Source organism: Fringilla coelebs, assembly GCF_963513975.1.
Source record: "Fringilla coelebs genome assembly, chromosome: 24".
NCBI classification, from domain to species: Eukaryota; Metazoa; Chordata; class Aves; order Passeriformes; family Fringillidae; genus Fringilla; species Fringilla coelebs.
The window spans coordinates 2743594-2760255 of NC_140050.1; the positions used below are offsets into that span (position 1 = coordinate 2743594).

Genomic DNA, 16662 nt, shown 5'->3' on the forward strand with positions numbered 1-16662 from the left:
GTGATGTCCTGGCTCAGCTCCCTGGGGAGGGCTGCACCCGGGATGCTGCGCCCCGGATGTGGTGGCACCTGCAGCTGACGATGAGGAAGGGACGTGCTAACTCCCTGCTTGCGTCTTCAGCCTCTGCCCTGCCTCTTGAGCTGGGATAAACGGATTTATTTTTGAGGCAGAGAGAGTTTCTGCATAAACCCAAAAATAAACCAGGCGGGTAGAGGCCTTTACTGCAGAACATCCTTTTGTGGCAGTGCCTGGCAGTGCTGATGCTCCATAAGCTGGAAGTTTGCTTTGATCAGCCGAGCTGGGCTGTAAAATACAGGTTCAGTGCTGATCCCTAGGAGCTAGCAGGGGAGCAGCTTCTGGAGTCTGGGGATCAGAGACCTGAGGGGGTGGCTGGGGCTCCCTGTGCCCATCCGTCTCCACTTAATGGAAGAGCATGTCCATGCCCGGGGTGGAAAGGAGGGGTCAGCCATGTCACTGCTGTCAGCAGGTAGCACAGCAGTGCCCTGAGGCCCAGCCTGCACATTAAGCTCTTTCCCTTCATTTGTACAAGCCATTTATTTGTACAAGCCTTGCTGTTCCCATCCCCTTGTTTCTGCTGAGAAAAACAAGACAAAGGCCATGGGAAGAGTGCAGCACACGGAGCTGGGGCAGCAGATCCTGGTGTGCAAGTGTTGTTTTATGTGAAGGTGGCTCCTGTGTGCTTCAAACAAGGCACGGAGCCCAGGTGGGTGAGAAGGAGCAGAGGACAGGGAGCAGGTCAGGGTGGCTGAGGTGGGATTAAACAGGATTATTTATCTCTGGCTACTCCTGGTAGCCCAGTTTGGATACTGCCCGGTGCTGCCAGCATTTCTGCTGCAAATAGCTGCTGGACTTTGGATGCTGGCTAAAGTGTCCTGAGGAATGTTGAGCTACCTGTGCTGCAGGTGCATCAGAGCCAGACCTCTCCTCCCCCTGTATGCTTGCCCATAGGGATGGAGCAAGCCTTGCCTGAGCACTGGGATGAATAATGGGGTGAACCATGCAGTAGAGAGGGTCAGCTGGGTTTTTCCAGGACCAGTTTTGTGTGTATGATCCCCAAAGTCAGTCAGTCTGGCAGTGCTGCAGGGAAAAATAGATACATTTAGATAGTAAAGCTTTATGTAGGTTCTACATAACAAGCAGAATTTATCTCAGGTTGCTTTATTTCTGTGTTATTTCTCCAAGCTCTCAGATGGCAGGAGCAGTGATCCAGGCCCAGGGTGCTGAACAGCTACAGCTCTTTTTGCCAAGACATGGCACATATAAGGGGAAAAAAACCCCCAACATTTTAATTTAATTGTGTGCCTTACTTGATGATTCTCATCTGAATGAAATTGTGTTGAATTATGGGAAGAAAATATGTTTAATGATCAGAAGTAGGTGCCTGGGAAGGGTGGGTTGTATTCAGCTGCCTTCTCTGGAGGGTGGCTCAGCCAGCTCCTGCTCCCTGTGGTGTCCCCTCCCCTCCCAGGACTGCCCTGTGCTCCTGCTCCATGTGCTGGGAGCTGGAGCCACACGTGTGGCGTGTGAGAAGAAATTCAGGGATTGCTTTTGCCTGTGCCTTGAGCCACAGCCTGATGCTTCTGCTGGCTACTTGGGAAGCCCAGCTGGCTGCTGCTCTGACTCAGGGGCTGCTTCCCAGCTCAGGAGTGTTTTCTGGCTTACAAGAGAGCTGGAGAGGGACTCTGGAGAAGGGCCTGGAGGCACAGAACAAGGGGGAATGCCCTGACAAAGGGCAGGGTTGATGGGAAATAGCAAAGAAATTCTTGCCTGTGAGGGTGCTGAGGCCCTGGCACAGGGTGCTCAGAGCAGCTGTGGATGCCCCATCGCTGGAAGTGTCCAAGGGGGGCTCAGAGCACCCTGATCTAGTGGAAGGTGTCCCTGCCCATGGCAAGGGGTGGAATGAGATTAATTTTAAGGTCCCTTCCAACCCATACCATTCCATATTTGCTGAATCACTTTCCCCCAGTCTCCCTTAATTTCAGTTTGTTTTTACCAGCAGTCTCTTTACAGGTAGTAACAGCAGTCTCTTTTGAGGATATGTTTAATTTCCATCCTTTCTGCCTGTATTTCGATAGCAACACATGTGTAGGGGCTTTAACTTCCACAGCTCCTGTCTTGGCATTCTTGTTCCTGCCTTTGCCTGTAAGGCATTGACTGAGCAAGTCTATATTAGGGATCAGATGGAACAGGGAATCATGTCCTGGTTACAGTCTCCACATCCCCTTGTTGTCCAAATGGGCTGCTCAGCTGTGTCACATTGTCTTGTTCTCAATGGAGAAAGTGAAAAATGAGATAGGCACCCTCCTTTGGGAGACCTTCCACCAGACCAGGCTGAGTGCAAGTGGCAAACTGCAGGTCTCTGGTGTGCTGGATTTCTGGGAGTGTCATGCTGTTGCAGCCTCCAGCCAAGGAGCTTATGTAGCATTTCTATTTTCATGTATTTTTAGTTCCAGTCACATTGTATGTCCTTATAAACCCTTAAATAAAGTGAAGCTTTTACTAAAGATGCAGCAGCAGTTCTAATCAGAGAAAGGAGTCCACTGGTTATTCAGATTTGTTTTGACTTCTCTAAGGCATCATAAAGCATCAAATACTTTAAATTTATAAATATGTGTCTGTGTATATAAAGAAAACTTCGTTATTAGATCATGTGGGCACTGCCCAGGCTCCCCAGGGAATGGTCCCAAGGCTGCCAGAGCTGCAGGAGCTCTCAGGGCTGCTCAGGGTGGGGGTGTTGGGGTGGCTGTGCAGGGACAGGGACTAAGCTCAGTGGTCCTTGTGGGTGCCTTCCCACTCAGGATATTCCGGGATCCCACTAGGATATTCAGGATATTCTGTGATATTAAATTAGGCTTCTGCTGGATTTTTGTAAACCTTTTAAGGAATTCCTTTCCAGTGGACAGAAGCCTCTAATGCCTGTTTTGATGATGAAGAGTTTTGGCAAGTCAGCCTGCCTCAGCTGGTTTGGAGGGAGTGGAAGGGACATTTCCACTGTCCCAGGTTGCTCCAAGCCTCATCCAACCTGGCCTGCAACGCTTCCAGGGATCCAGGGGCAGCCACAGCTGCTCTGGGCAACCTGGCCAGGGCCTCCCCACCCTTACCTTGTGGAGGTTTTGCTCCTCTGGCTGGTAGAGCTGAAACTTGAGCCCTTTCCTGTGCAGAGGCTTTCCAGGAGGAAATTCCTGCCTGTCCTGCAGGGCGTCAGCTCAGTGGTGGAGATGTCCAGTGTGACTGTGAATATGGAAAAAACACAAGTTAAGTCTGAGATGGGAATTGCTGAATGCCACAACTGAAGTGTTTATTTCAGAGGCTGCATAGAAGCTCAAGCACTGGGACAGGGTCACTTGAAGCCCTGCACAGATGAGAACAGAACTGAAGGCAGCAGGTCAAGCATGCATGAAGTGCCTGGCAGAACCCAGGCACAGCCTGGAGGAAGGGCAGAAAGTTGAGGTTTCATCTCAGGGTTTCCCTCCAAGAGCCTCTCATCCCATTTCTGAGCACGGCCTGGTAAGCCACACCAAATCGGATAAGAATTATTTCAATTAGCTCGTTAAGTGTCGAAACTTCCTGCAGCAGCACTCCCGCAAACCCCAGCGCTGCCTCGTGGCTCAATAACCCCTGGAGCTGGAGTTAAATCAGATTTTGCCAGACCATCTGTCAGCTTGTTTGAGCCGAGCACAGCCATGTGCCATGCACAGAGGAGCCAGTGGATGATTTTTACATTTTCTGACTAGACAAGTTGATTTTATAAAGCTGATTACTTTTTATTAGTGGTGGAGGCAGAGGGAGGTTTTGCTGGGGTTGCTCTTGCCCACGTCAGAGATGTGTGGTTCCTTCCCTCCGATACCTTTCCTTTGTGTGGATGGTTGGTGTTGATTCCACATTTGGTACGTGTACAGCAACAGACACCTAAAAGCTGGGAATGAAAGTGGCTTGTGGTAATTACCACAAAATTAAAGATAATCTCCTGCTCTGGAATTGTGACAAAGTGCAGAAACAAGCTTAGTGCAGCAGGAGAGCAGTGGCAGCCGTGCAGGGAGAGCATGGCCCAGAGCTCTCAACTGTGCTGGTTTCCCAGCAATTTCCAGTGCTCAGTCTGGAGCAGCATTAGCTCCTTTGGATTCCCCCATGGTCTGGAAGTGCTTCTTCAGCTTGTGCCCTGGAAGTTCATTAGACAAATGCTCACTCGCAGCTGTATTTCCTGCTCTCCGGGCCATTGCAGGGTGTTTTGTTCAATGATCAAAAAGTTGTGTTGGCTTAGGCCAAAGAAGGAATTTTTCAGCACAATTTGAGCTCCCAGTGGTCCTGAGCCATGTGGTGCTGCAGTCTGAGAGCTGGAGGAGTGACAGGGTTCATGTCCCTTGTGGTGTGTGTCACCCAGCCTCCCTGAGGAGCCGGTGTGAGCGTGTGCCCGAGCGAGGGCAGCTGCTCTGCGCCCGGCAGGGTCCCGCTCTGGATTGTGCAGCACAGGGAGGGGCATTTCAGTGGCTGTTCCTGAGGCAGGAGTTGGGCACTGTTCAAAGGAGAATAACAAGAAGTGACTCTTCTGTGCCACCCTGGCTCTGCCCCGCAGGCCGGGCTGCAGGCAAATCCAAATGCCACGTGACAAGACCTGTTTCACGTGAGGGACTGCCCAATTTGTGGAGATCAGGATGGTGAGACATCTGCAGCACTTCTGAGTCACAGCACCTTCATCTCCCCTGTGATCACCCAGGGTTTTTTGTTGGGTTTGTTGTTTATTTGCTTTCTGGAGTCTGAAATATTTTCCAAAATGTGACTGAGTCACACACTTCCCTGGCGTTGTCATCCCATTATCGTGGAATCTTGGAATGTTGTGGATTGGAAGGGACCTTACAGCTCATCTTGTTCTACCCCCTGCCATGGGCAGGGACACCTTCCATCATCCCAGGTTGCTCCAAGTCCTGTTCAGCCTGGCCTTGGACACTGCCAGGGATCCAGGGGCAGCCACAGCTGCTTTGGGCACCCTGTGCCAGGGCCTCACCATCCTCACAGGGGAGAATTTCTTTGCAGTATCCCATCTAACCCTGCCCTTTGGCAGTAGGAAGCCATTCCCCCTTGTTCTGTCTCTCCAGGCCCTTGTCCAAAGTCCCTTTCCAGCTCTCCTGGAGCCCCTTCAGGTCCTGATGCCCAGGTTCTTGCTCAGGCTCCTTCTGAAACAAGCCCTGGAGCAACATCACTGCTTCTCTTTGAGGGGGTTGAACAGGTACCATGGGTAAACCCTCAAAGTTCTTCCTTCACCAAATGGGGGAGATGCTGAAGCAGCAGAAGTTGGGTTGGGGGCTCTTGGGCTTTTCCTGCTCTCCAGCCAAGAGACAGAGGACAGAGGACATCCACTCCCTCCCAGAGAAGACCACCCCCTAATTTGAATGTAGATCAACTCAAAAGTGCACTCAATGGTCTTTTGCAAAATTAAGCCCTTTCTGAAGGATTATGGGTTGCTAAGGATCTGTGCCTGTAGGAACACTGTAGGACAGGAGCAGGGAGTGGCAGACTCATATGTGGAAGTAAGGCCTTAAAGCTGTCCCTTGAGTTTGTGTTCTGTGCAGGAGACTCCCCCATGAGAACTGGTCTGTGCACACAGAGGTGCTGGGGGCTGCTGGGGTGGTGTGGGGAGCCCCTCTCCAGCAGCTCTTGATCCTTCATGGTCACTCTCAGGAGCCAGCTGGGCTGGATCTCACTGTCCCATGTTCCACACAGCAGCTCCCTGCTGTCTGAAATGAAGGAGCTTCTTGCAAACTTGGGCTCAGAAAAACAAACTCAGGCTAGGAAATGGGAGATGGCCTCATGTCAGAGGGTTTGGGCCTGTATTTCCAGCTCTGATTATATACCTAAAAGCTTAAGGCAAAACCCTGATTTCCAGTGTTGACTGTAATGGAGCAGCAGTGGCTTCTCCTGAGGCAGCGATAAAGATAAATGATGCATTCATTTGTGTGATATATTTGGACATAGGATTCTATAAATATATTCAATTATCAATATAGTTTGTCAAGTGCCTTCTGAGTGGCTGGAAAACAGCTTCAGGAGTGGCTCTCTGGGTTTCTATGTGGATCCAGCTCTTCGGTGTAGTGTGGACCCATTGCTTACTGGGGCAGCAGAGATTTGCAAGACCTCTCTTCTGCATCCTCTAGGAAATACTGTTGCTGGGAAAAAAAAGTGTATTTTTGTGCTTCTGAATATGAAATTGTTCAGGTGACTCCTGTATCATCAGATTCCTGCACTAGTGAAGCTGAAAACTGAGTAAAACCAGCTGCTCTAAAGGCTGGCTGCTGTATTTGAAAAGACAAAGCTTTGAGCTGTTTTGTGAGTTTTGGTGGTTGGGTTAGGGGTTTTTATTGGATATTCTTACTTCTCCTGATGCTCTTCCCTTTTGTCTGCAGGTCTGGGCCCAAAGAAGTCTGCCATCACTGAGGTGAGATGTGTAAAGCTGGGTTTGACAGTCCTGTGTTGAGAAATGAGAACACAGAGTTCTAGGAAACTCTTCTGCCTGCCTTTTCTGAGCAAAACTGCATTTCAAAATATTTACAAGATTACTACAAAATCTGTATCTGTTATTTGGGAGAAATAGAATTAGTGGTAGGTCTCTGGGGTCCCTTCATTGCATCACTGCAGCCACAGAAGGGATGTGGAGGGATTGTGCCCATCATGTGGCCAGTTCTGGCTGTGTGATCCATGATGCCTCTTCATGGTTGACTGAGGGCACCTCTCCCACACCAGCACCTAGAGGTGGGAACTGGAGAGTGCATGCATTGGGAATCCCCAGGCCTCTGTGGTGGGTCTTACCTGTCATTGTGACTGCTTTTAATGAAGGGATGGGACTAGTTTCTGGCTAAGAATGATTTATTGCTCAGATGAACATCAGTCTCAAAGGCTGAGATTTTAGAGGAGCAGGCAGTTGGCCGTAGCTCAAATTAGTCACAAGTTCTTTGTGACAAGACAATACACAACTTTTTAAACCAATAGACAGTTGTCACAGGGTTTATTTTGCTTTTCTAAGCTATCACCTTTACTTACTTCTGCTGCACTGTGGATACTTTTATCCAGTGGGCTATTATCACACATATACACAAATGCTTCTTTTATAACTCCTAAACTCAGCTTACTCTAGACAACCACACCCCTACATTATAAATCCTTCACTACCTTACCCAGTACAGTTTCTCACTCAAGGCATATTCTTACAACTATAGAAACATAAGTTTATGGTTTTTCTGCTTAATGTCTGTATCATATTTTTATATCAATCCAAGCTTCTCCCAAGGCTGCAGATCAAATCTTTCAGTGTCTGTGGAAGTTTCTATTTTTCTGATTCACACACTTACCCACTGGGAGCGAATTAGGGAGGCTGTGATTTGTGAAGCCCTAAAACAGGGGAACATCTCCAGGGACTCATCTTCTCTTGTAGATATTCCAGGTCACAGGTTCTGAGTCACTGTTACCTTCTGGAGCAAAACTCTTCACAGTTGGCAGCAGAGAATCTAGTAGGAGGCTCTGTGCCTGAAAGCTGTTCCCTGAAACCCACACTCATGGTTTAGGGCATCATGTTCAAATGATTTTTGTTTGATCAAATTTTTTTATATCCCCCTTCCCATTCTTCACCTGTGATGATGAGCATTTGTATACATGAACAGCAAAATCTTCCCAGAAAATTGCCTGGAATGTGACACTTGATTCTTTTGTACCTGCACAGGAATATGTGTAGTGGGAAGCTCAGCTTCTGTGGTTGCATCATTCAATGCACAAATAGGGCCACTTTTTCTTGCCCTGGAAACAGCCACAGGCAGAGCAGGAGACTGGAAGAGACTTTTGTCACTGCAGTTCCTAGGATGGCAGTCCCTTCCCCTGCCTGTGTCTGCTCATCACGTTGGGAGGATGGCAGGGAGCCACTGGCAAGGCAGGACAGCACAGCTTGGGCTTGCATGGAGTAAGATCCAAGGGGTTGGTAGAAGGAGAGGCTGAGCTGTGCTGCTGCTCACAGCTGCTGGAGGAGGAGTGCTCAGAAGCAGGGCTAGCCCTGCCAATGAAATAGCGTAGGAAATGGAATTGTTGAAGGAGAGCTCAGACTGCCCCTTAGTATGAGAAGTATGAGCAGATTGACCAGAAATAACTGCAAGCTCTTGATCAAAAGCTAAAGTACAAAGAACTTCTTAGTCTGAGCAAAATTATCCATTGTCTGCTGGAGCAGTTGGTTCAGAGCTGGGTCTGTGCAGCACTCAAGAGGGACAGGGATAGAACAGTGTCACTTGGGAAGTGACCTCGGGTCCCTGCAAGTTGTTCAAAGGAACATCCAAAGCTGTTCTGCAATGTAGCAAACCCCAAAATGGTGCTGGTCTCTAACCAGCATTTCTAGCTGTCTGGTGGGCTCCAGGATCCATGGGGATCAGCTGGCAGAGAGCTTGGGTAGAGGTGCAGTGGTAACTGGTGGTGGAATAGAGTCCCTAGGGCTGTGAAAGGAGCTGCAGGGAACTTCCAACACCTGGTTATACCGAGCTGTTAAAGGAGCAGCCACAACCTGCTACCTTCTGGGTTGGCAAAGAAAGGCCTAGGCAGACTCAGAGGTAGGAGAGGAGAAGGGGACAGGAGCAGGTTTGTTGTCACCCTGAAGTGCTGGCAGTCTATACCATTTCTGTAAACTTCAAAACTTGTGGAAGAGACATTCCTGTGGCTCACCCTGTGTGGGCTCAGCCTTGGGATTGTAAACAGATGAGATCTTGCTTAAATGGATTATCTCAGTGTGAGTGGGGCTGGGCTGTCCCATCAGCTGGCTCTGATCTCTCCAGCAAAACCCAAGGTGTCAGTGTGACACCTGAGGGCGTGGGATTTTAAGAATAAGTCTCTGTGGCTGTTTGATTTAATACATCACTGTTTTAAATCAATGGGAAACTGCAGTCAAGCACCAGGGGAATCTTGGCAGACGGATCTTTTCTGAGCTCAGCGTCTTCGCTGAGGGCTCTGCAGTGAGCAGTGGGGGTGTCAGGTGGAGTGTTGCTATTCTAACTCATCTTCAGGGGTGGAAGTATAATTCAAAGAGCTTCACTTTCACCTGTTGGCACTCTGCAGCATGTTCACCATGAGCCCTGTATGCAGTACAGTGTGGGAGTGTGGCTGTGCTGCTCTGTTTGTGCTTGGTGGCAGCTCAGCCTGTGCCCTGACTGTCCCTGTGCTCTCTTTGCAGGGCCCCTCACTGCCAGGACAGCCAGGCCAAGGGAAGAGGATTGGTCATCGAAGTGTGGATGCTTCTGGGGAAACCACCTACAAAAAGGTTTGGGTTTGGGGAGTGGGGGATGGCACCCAAGTGGGTGACAGGCTGAGAGAAGTTCTGGCCCAGTAGTTATTAATCTGGTTGAGATTTTTATGCAGCGCTCTTGGACAGCACAGTCCTGCAAATAGCAAATCTGAAGCCCTAATTCATCTCTTCAGCAGCTGGGTAAACTTGGTTAGCAGCGTGGGGTGCCTGAGATGACCCCACAAAAGTCACAGACATGACTGTGTTGTAATGCAGGCGTTGTTATTGTGATTATCTGCTGTGAAAGGCTCACTGGCTGCTCTTTTCCTTTTGCCAGACCACTTCATCCACTCTGAAGGGGGCCATCCAACTGGGGATTGGATATACTGTGGGAAATCTGAGCTCCAAGCCAGAGAGAGATGTCCTGATGCAGGACTTCTACGTGGTGGAGAGCATTTTTTTTCCAAGGTAAAGTAGAAGGAGAAAAAAATAAATGCATGAATTACTTCTTTTTTTTTCCTCTCACTGATTTTTCAAGAGAGCTTCCATCTGTCTTTAGATCAGAGTTGCATGCTCTGAATGTTTTTAATCTGCTCCGTGATACACAAACAGAACAGTGGGAAGTGTTGGAATCTGCAGTGCACTGGCCTGCAGGGAAGCACAGGGAAGGATGCAGCACTGTGCACTCCAGTTTGTTACCCTTCCTACGTGCTTGTCTTTCTAGCTGTCCATCTAGAATTTCTTCCACAAAATCATACCATGTTTTATGTGGAAGCTACTCCTTCTGGGAGCTCTCTAACTGTGAATAAACAAAGCTCATAAAAGTTATGTTCTCTGTGTAAATATATTCTGCTTGGCAAGTGGTTGTTCCTTTAATCTCTGGAAATAGATTTTGGCAGATAGTTTGAAACCTGTTTTCCTGTTTTCCTACCACAGAAGAAAGGTGGTGGTTGTTCTTCCAAAGATGTCTTTTTGCAAGGCTGAGTGCATCTGAAGCACACAGTAGCTTTGGTGTGACTGTCCCTGTCTGGTGAGTGGTAACAGGCTGTGCCATGTGTGTGTTCTGTGCAGTGAAGGCAGTAACCTCACCCCAGCTCACCACTACGCTGACTTCAGGTTCAAGACCTACGCCCCAGTGGCTTTCCGCTACTTCCGAGAGCTCTTTGGGATTCGTCCAGATGATTATCTGGTATGGATATATTTTTAGATTTTGCTGTCTTGTCCTCCTTTGTTTACCTTTACCATGAACATGGTGAGGCCCTGGCACAAGTTGCCCAGAGAAGCTGTGGCTGCCCCATTCCTGGGAGTGTTCCAGGACAGGTTGGATGGGGTTGGAGCAGCCTGTTGTAGTGGAAGGTGTACATGCCCATGCAGGGGGTGGAATGAGATGGGTTTAAGATCCTTTCCATCCCAAAACATTCCATGATTCCAAGTCTGAGTTTGCTGAATGGCAGCTGCCAGCCTGTACTGGAGGGAGGCCATGACCTGCACACAGTGTGAGCTGTGTAAGCCCTGCAACAGGCTTCCCTCTCTGGTCCTTGTGGTAACAATAACTTACTGTGTTTACAAGCCAAAGGAGTTGTGTTCTGCTGGGTGCGACCCTGTAATGTCCCCTGCAACTCTAAGGACAAAGATGGGAATTTTTTCTTGTGTACTCACTGGAGAGCTATGTGAGTGTAGTTATTTTAATCATCTTAAAAAGACACAATAAACCACAGCTTGTTCTTGTGCTTCAAAAGCTCCTCAGAGCTGGAAAGGCTGGTTTTCAAATACCTTGGAGTACAAGCTGTTGGGGCTTTGAGTGCCCTGTGATTGAATTTGGGCCCTTGCCTTTATGTGACGTCCTGTTCTGTGTGAACTGGGGAAGGAAACACATCCATGAGTGCACATCCTCCCCTTTTGGAACAGCCCTTTTTGTGTGACTTCACCTGTAGATAGGGGTGGTCACAGCTGAACACCTGCCACTGAAACAAACCTGTGCCAGTGCCTGGTGGGGGGGTAACAGTGATCTCCTGTGCCAGCCAAGGCAGTGCTGCCTGGTGGATGAGTGTTCAGAACTGAGGACAGGCAAGGAGTATGCCTCAGTTGCAAAGGTCATGGCTCTGATTTGTTGTTTCTGCTTCTCCTGACTGTCTCTTGCCTCCCACAGCAGCAAATGCCTTTAATTATGCATGAGATGATTAGCTTGATCAGGTCTGGGATTGTTAATCTGTGCAGAGCTGAAAGCTGTTTTCATTACATAATGATGAGCATTTAATTTATTGTTCTGATCACCTCCTTCTCCCCATCTCACCTCTCACTGAGCAGTTCTGTGATCCTGCCCTGAACCCACCTGACCCCTGCACTATCTGGGTGGGCACTGAGCTAAAAGGTGCATCTGGCTGCCTTGCTTTCTCCTTTTTTCTCCTCTGCTGCTGGGCAAGTCCTTATTTGAGGACCTGTTTGTGTCCTGATGACCAGACGTGCTCTCCCAGTTCAGGTCCCAGTGCAGAACTCTTTGCTGTGCTTGAGCAGGGCTCATCCCTTTTAATTGCACACCTGGGATAAGACTTGTAATGTGTTTTTAGCAGGACTGATGGAGTGGGGTGTGGCTGTAAAAACACATCTAGGTTGGATGGAGCCTGGAGCAACCTAGCCTAGTGGAAGGGTCCCTGCCCATGTATGAAATGAGATGAGCTTTAAGGTCATTTACAGCCCAAACCATTCTGGGACTCTGTGAATCAGGCACTGACTTTGGCAGGGAACAGGGGAGCATGAGGCCAGGGGAGGCTGCTGAGAACAGCCAGTGTGTTGTGTACCCTCCAACACAGTGATATGTGGTTCCCTGAGCAGGCTGTGGTGTCTCCTGGAATCCTCTGTGTCCGTCAGCATGTGCTGGGCTGTGCTCAAAGAGCCCGAATGTGATACGTGCGTGCAGGCACAATGGGAGCAGATAAGATGTCATTATGAAGGCTGGATGTTCCTGAAAGCAGATGATTAGTTGGATACTGAGCAGTTGGGATGCTCTGAACTGTAATCTTAGTCTCTAATTATAAATTGCCCATCAGTTTGGTTGCTCAGACCAAACCTATAATGAAAATAGTTCTCACTTGAGCTTTGCTACCCCTTAATCTCCCAGGGAGATAACATGATGGGGAAGGCCCTTGAGGGCATAGAACTCAAATCTGCAATAAATGGGGGATGAAGGATCACCTTCTTTTCTTTTTCTCGCCAGTATTCGTTATGTAACGAGCCTCTGATCGAGCTGTCCAACCCTGGGGCCAGCGGCTCCCTCTTCTATGTCACCAGCGACGATGAATTCATCATCAAAACTGTGATGCACAAGGAAGCTGAATTCCTGCAGAAGCTCCTTCCTGGATACTACATGGTGTGTATCACCCAGGACCTCAGACCCAGCTCAGCTTTGTCATGGCAGCTTTTCTGTCATAGCAGAGCATCTCACAGGGCATGTCCTCCACCTGGGTGTCTTTTGGCCTGCCCCCATGCCAGGGAGAGTGTTAACAACATGTCATGAAGCCAGTCCCAGAAGCACAAATCCTAATGATTATTTGTAAACTCTGTGGGTAAACATGAGGCAGATAATTGTGCTGTAGTTTGGAGGCATGTTCTGGCCTCAGAATGGCTTCCCAGATGTGTGCTTCTGAGTGCCCTTTTCCCAGAACTAGTTCATTCCTTTTTCACTTGGCAGTGTGCATTTTCCCCAGCCTGCATTTGGGGGTGGCTGCTGATTGCAATCATAGAATAGTAAAACTCTTAAGGTTGGAAAAAACCACCAAGATCATCAGGTCCAACCTTCAGCTCAGCACCATGATGGTCACCACTGAACCTTGTAAACAAGTGCCATAGCCACACATTATTTGAATGCTTCTAGGAATGGTGACTCCACCACTGCCCTGGACAGCTTGTTCTAATCCTTTATAGCCCTTTCCATGAAGAAATTTCTCCTGATATCCAACCCAAAACCTCCCCTGCCACAACTTGAGGCTATCTCCTCTCATTCTGTCCCTTGTTGCTTGAGAGCAGAGCCCGACCCCCACCTGGTTGCACCCTCCTGTCAGGAACTTGTGGAGAGTAAAAGGTCCCCCCTGAGCCTCCTTTTCTCCAGGCAATAATGCAATCAGCCTGGTTTTGTGGGGAAAGCACTGCTGTCCCTGAATCTCTCCCATTCCTGCTGTTTGACCATTACTCTGAGGATTGTCCTGACTCCTACTGGCAGCAATTCCAAGCTGGAGGCCCCCAAGGTACCAGCCAGCTTTGCATATCAATCTGGCAAGGCAGGATATTGAGACCCAGAGACTTGCATTGGGTCACGTAAATTGGGACAAGTAAATCTGCTGCTCTGGTGTAAAAACCAGGAGCTGTTCTCCCTGCACAACTGTGCTGGAGGTTCCAGATTTATGGATGAGGACTCTTGACATTCAGTTACAACGACCAGGGATTTGTTTGTTGTGAAGATGCCAAGGAGAAGGGGATGAGGAGCAAGGCTGCTGCCCCATCTGTGTGCCTGGTGCAGTGGGGTTATGTGATCCTACACTGGTTTTGTGAAAATCCTTTCCTCACTCAATATTTACCGGGGAACATTTACCCAAGAGAGGCAGGTTATGGGATGTCTGTGTGTGAGCAACAGCTAGGCCAGGAAGAAATTGTTCCCTGTGAAGGTGGGGATGCCCTGGCACAGGTTGCTCAGAGCAGCTCTTCATCCCTGAGAGTGTTCCAGGCCAGGTTGGACAGAGCTTGGAGCAGCCTGGGCCAGTGGAAGGTGTCCCTGCCCATGGCACAGATGAAACCAAATAGTCTTTACAGTCCCTTCCAACCCAAACCATCCTGAGATTCTGTTGATCACTTGCTTTTGCAGGTGACACTCACATTCCTGGACAAGGATGAGTTTTCTTGGAAAGCACTGCCTGTTGCCTAATGTGTGTGGTAAATCAGGTGTGGGGTTTTGAGTGGGAATGGAGTTGCGCTGTTAATCCTGCCATCATCAGTCAGTGAATTAAACTGAACTTACCTGTCTGATGCAGAGTTCTGAGCGACCTGTTGCAGCTTTCCACTGTATGTGGGTTCTGTGGTGCTACCCCTGATCATCCTGCAGCTACTGGGAAACCACCTGTAGCAAAAGAGTCAGGGAAAGGAAGCAGGGTGGTTTCATCCTGAGTTACTTTAAAGCTGTTTCCATTTACCTGTCTCTATTACTTTTGGCACTCTCCAAGAGGGCTCACTGCTGTGCCCAGGTGGGTGAGCTGAGGGGAATGAAATTTTAATACAGTCACGTTTCTGCTGTCTGTCAGAACCTGTCAGGTCTGTCTTTCCTGCCACAGCGTGCAGAGAAGTTCTGTTTCCTTCCCAAATGTGCCCAAAGCTGAACAAGCAAATCCTGCCTGTCATGTCATTCCTAATTATTCCGCTGCCTAAAAAAAGGAGATGACAGCAGAACAGGATATCCGTGCTTTCTGGTTGATTGCTTTATAAAGCAACTCTGCAACAGGAGGAAAACATTTATGTTGTTTTGTTTAAAAAATAACCCTGTCCGTGGTTTATTCTGGGCTGGAGAACAGCTCCTGATTCTGACACTGGTGGAGAGATAAAGAGAGTTGTTATTTTTAAGCTTGAAGTTCCCACTTATTGTGTTTATTTCTCTCCCAGTTTGGTTTCCTTTTTTCAGCTGCTGTATTGGGGGAAAGCACGGGATTTCCGGGCTTGGTTATTTGCCCAGAGAGTGCTGAACATCTCAGTCCCTGTATTTTCAGGTCGTAAAGCCACTGAAATGCAGGACTTTGTCAAATGCATACCCTGAGCTCCTCTTAAGTTCAGAAAACCTCTCAGCAAAGAATCCCTAGTCCAGCTGTTGACATGCTTTGTGGTGAACACAGCAGGAATTTTCTGCTCAAATGACCTTTCTCCATGCTTCTTTCCACCCTTGCCACAGAATCTGAACCAGAACCCCCGGACTCTGCTGCCCAAGTTTTATGGACTGTACTGTGTGCAGTCCGGGGGCAAAAACATCCGCGTGGTCGTGATGAACAACATCCTGCCTCGAGTGGTGAAAATGCACCTGAAATTCGACCTCAAAGGTTCAACCTACAAACGCCGGGCATCCAAGAAGGAAAAAGAAAAGTCCAGCCCTACATACAAGGATCTGGACTTCATCCAAGACATGCCTGAGGGCCTGATGCTGGATGCAGACACCTTCAGTGCTTTGGTGAAGACGTTGCAGCGAGACTGTCTGGTAAGGAGGGGGCAGCTCAGGGACAGGGCAAGGAACTCTGTGGCTCTCGAGCATGAGGAAGGGAAATTCCTGATTGAGAACCTTGCTAATGAGCCCAGAGTGGAATCAATCCTTTCTCCCGCACTTTCCCCTGAAAGCCAGGCAGTAGAGTTGGATCTCATGGCAGTCTCTTGAGGACTGAGGCTGTGCTCCTTTGCCTGGTCCATCACACTTCGGCAGCCTGCTCCCCTTGTAGCTGCTTTGCTAGAGCATTTTCCCAGTCACCATGCAGCAAATACAGTGGTGTTGTTTGCAAGCCTTCAGGCCTTTGCTGTGATTGTGGGATGGCCAAACTCTGCAGTCAAGCCCAGAGGTCACTGTTGGTTCAGAAACTTTCAGGCTCTGTCAAATGAGTTGTTAGTGAGGATGGGATGCTTTGCTTTGATTGCTTTGATTCTGTGCTTTGGGTTCTGTATTTCTGCTGCTGGCTTGATATTTTGTCTTTGTTCTTGAACTCAATATTAACCTGTAGGTATTGGAAAGCTTTAAAATCATGGACTACAGCCTCCTGCTTGGGGTTCACAACATAGACCAGCACGAGCGGGAGCAGCTGTCGGAGGGAGCCCACAGCACGTCGGATGAGAAGCGTCCCGTGGGGCAGAAGGCCCTGTACTCCACAGCCATGGAGTCCATCCAGGGAGGGGCTGCCCGGGGGGAGGCCATAGACACTGATGACACGTAGGTGAAACCTGGGCTCGCTCCTGCTGCTGCTGGCAGGTGGAGGCTGGAGTGGGAAATCCCTCATGAGGCCCACAGGTGTTGCTGTTCCTTTGGGGGGCTCCCCTAAGCTGTGTTCCCTGGTAGCAGCAGGCAGGCAAGGAGGCTCCACGCAGCTTCTGAGGTGCTAATTAGATGAGGGTTTATTGGGGATCCCACCCCCGGGAGCAGCATGGTTTCTGAGGGAGAAGGGGGGAAGGGGGAGGGAGCAGGAGAGAGGGAGAGCCTAGGGAGAAAGGGCCAAGAGAGACTTCTCATCACCCCCCACAGCTTAACAGGGAGATTCAAGGTGGGCACGGAATCAGACTTGGGCCAAGGGGATTACAGATCCATGGTATTTCAGAGGAGGATCACAGGAATAAGCCATGCATTTTTGAGGGGTGAGACAGAACATGCCATTTAACTAAAATGTAAC

The 16662-nt window shown here is 49.1% G+C and overlaps 1 protein-coding gene across 11 annotated transcripts in view; it reads left to right on the plus strand.

Moving 5' to 3' along the window:
- PIP5K1C (phosphatidylinositol-4-phosphate 5-kinase type 1 gamma) overlaps positions 1-16662 on the plus strand; it is a 53414-nt gene that overhangs the window by 18893 nt on the left and 17859 nt on the right. For all 11 annotated transcript variants that reach the window (XR_014616731.1, XM_084221283.1, XM_084221285.1 and 8 more), the window contains exons 2-8: positions 6420-6451; positions 9215-9301; positions 9603-9733; positions 10337-10454; positions 12480-12632; positions 15192-15491; positions 16003-16208. Coding sequence is in view for 10 of the 11 variants with exons in the window: in XM_084221283.1 (XP_084077409.1) it covers positions 6420-6451; positions 9215-9301; positions 9603-9733; positions 10337-10454; positions 12480-12632; positions 15192-15491; positions 16003-16208 (1027 nt within the window). In the remaining variant the exon portion in view is untranslated. The remainder of the gene's footprint in view (positions 1-6419; positions 6452-9214; positions 9302-9602; positions 9734-10336; positions 10455-12479; positions 12633-15191; positions 15492-16002; positions 16209-16662) is intronic.